This window comes from Antrostomus carolinensis, unplaced genomic scaffold, assembly GCF_000700745.2.
Source record: "Antrostomus carolinensis isolate BGI_N321 unplaced genomic scaffold, ASM70074v2 C13105118, whole genome shotgun sequence".
In the NCBI taxonomy this organism is placed as follows: Eukaryota; Metazoa; Chordata; class Aves; order Caprimulgiformes; family Caprimulgidae; genus Antrostomus; species Antrostomus carolinensis.
Genome location: NW_010353769.1, coordinates 1 through 995, shown reverse-complemented (window position 1 = coordinate 995; position 995 = coordinate 1). Strand labels below are relative to the sequence as shown.

The following is a 995-nucleotide window of genomic DNA, read 5'->3' as shown; positions in this document are numbered from 1 at the left end:
GAGCTCTCAGCAAGAGCCCGGCAGCCGCCCACGGGGCTCTGCACCAGCCAGATTTCTTCCAGCAGCAGCAGCAGCAAACTCTGCCCGTCCTGCTCCGCATGGGAGAAGAGTATTTCCTGCGCCTGGGCAACCTCAACAAGAGACCCGTCGGCTCTTTCTCCGCCTCTTCCAGCAGCACCAGCCACCTACAGCCCGAAGCCTCCGCTAGCAACTTTTTCCGGGCGGCGGTGCAAGAGCTGCAGCAGCTGCCCGAGCGCTCGCTGGGGAGCCCCGAGGAGGGCGAAGCCGAGGGGGAGGCCGTGGAGAGGGAGAAGCGATCCGAGGAGCCCCCTATTTCTCTGGATCTGACTTTCCACCTCCTGCGAGAAGTCTTGGAGATGGCCCGAGCCGAGCAGTTAGCGCAGCAAGCCCACAGCAACAGGAAACTGATGGAGATAATCGGGAAATGAAACGGCCCCTCCCCGCCTTGCCAAAGAGATTCGGCAGTTAGCACAGGAATAATTACACCGTCCGATGTACCATAGTGCTGCTCTGGTGTCATCTCTTTATTTTTATATAGCTTTAAACCTAGAAGGGTGTACTCCGAACAGCCTCTGTCCCTTGACTCGCATGCACAACCGTGTACCAAGTGCAGAAACACGAGTGTCGTTCGTAACCTCCCCTACCTTTATTTATTTCTCCGTTTCCCAGTTCTAGTGCCATCGCTGCGTAGGGATGTGTAAGCGTTGGAAGAAATGGTTCCGAGAAGACAGATAACTTTTCTGCCGGGGGCAGGGAGGTGGGAGGGGGAATCTCTGTAAGCTACTTTAAATCCACTTTTTTTCCTGTAAACATTTTCACAATAAAACATCTTTTCAGCGCTCGGTCAATTTTGTTGTGTAAGAGAATGTTTAATATTTATATTTTTAATAAAAGCTGCAAAGTAACGATGGTTTGATAGACTTTCTTGCCCAGATGTCTGAGGGATGCTCCGCCTCCCTCAGCGCTTCCCGGAG

The 995-nt window shown here is 53.1% G+C and overlaps 1 protein-coding gene across 1 annotated transcript; it reads left to right on the top strand.

Annotated features, from left to right (window-relative positions):
* The first annotated feature begins 6 nt into the window (after positions 1-6).
* Positions 7-926, top strand: CRH (corticotropin releasing hormone). Its single transcript, XM_010176587.1, has one exon. It carries the CDS (start codon positions 99-101, stop codon positions 447-449), a length of 351 nt encoding a protein of 116 aa, XP_010174889.1. The 5' UTR covers positions 7-98; the 3' UTR covers positions 450-926.
* The last annotated feature ends 69 nt before the right edge of the window (positions 927-995 follow it).

Coding starts and splice junctions, on each gene's coding strand:
- CRH (XM_010176587.1), top strand. CDS start 99: ATGGGAGAAGAGTATTTCCTGCGCCTGGGCAACCTCAACAAGAGACCC.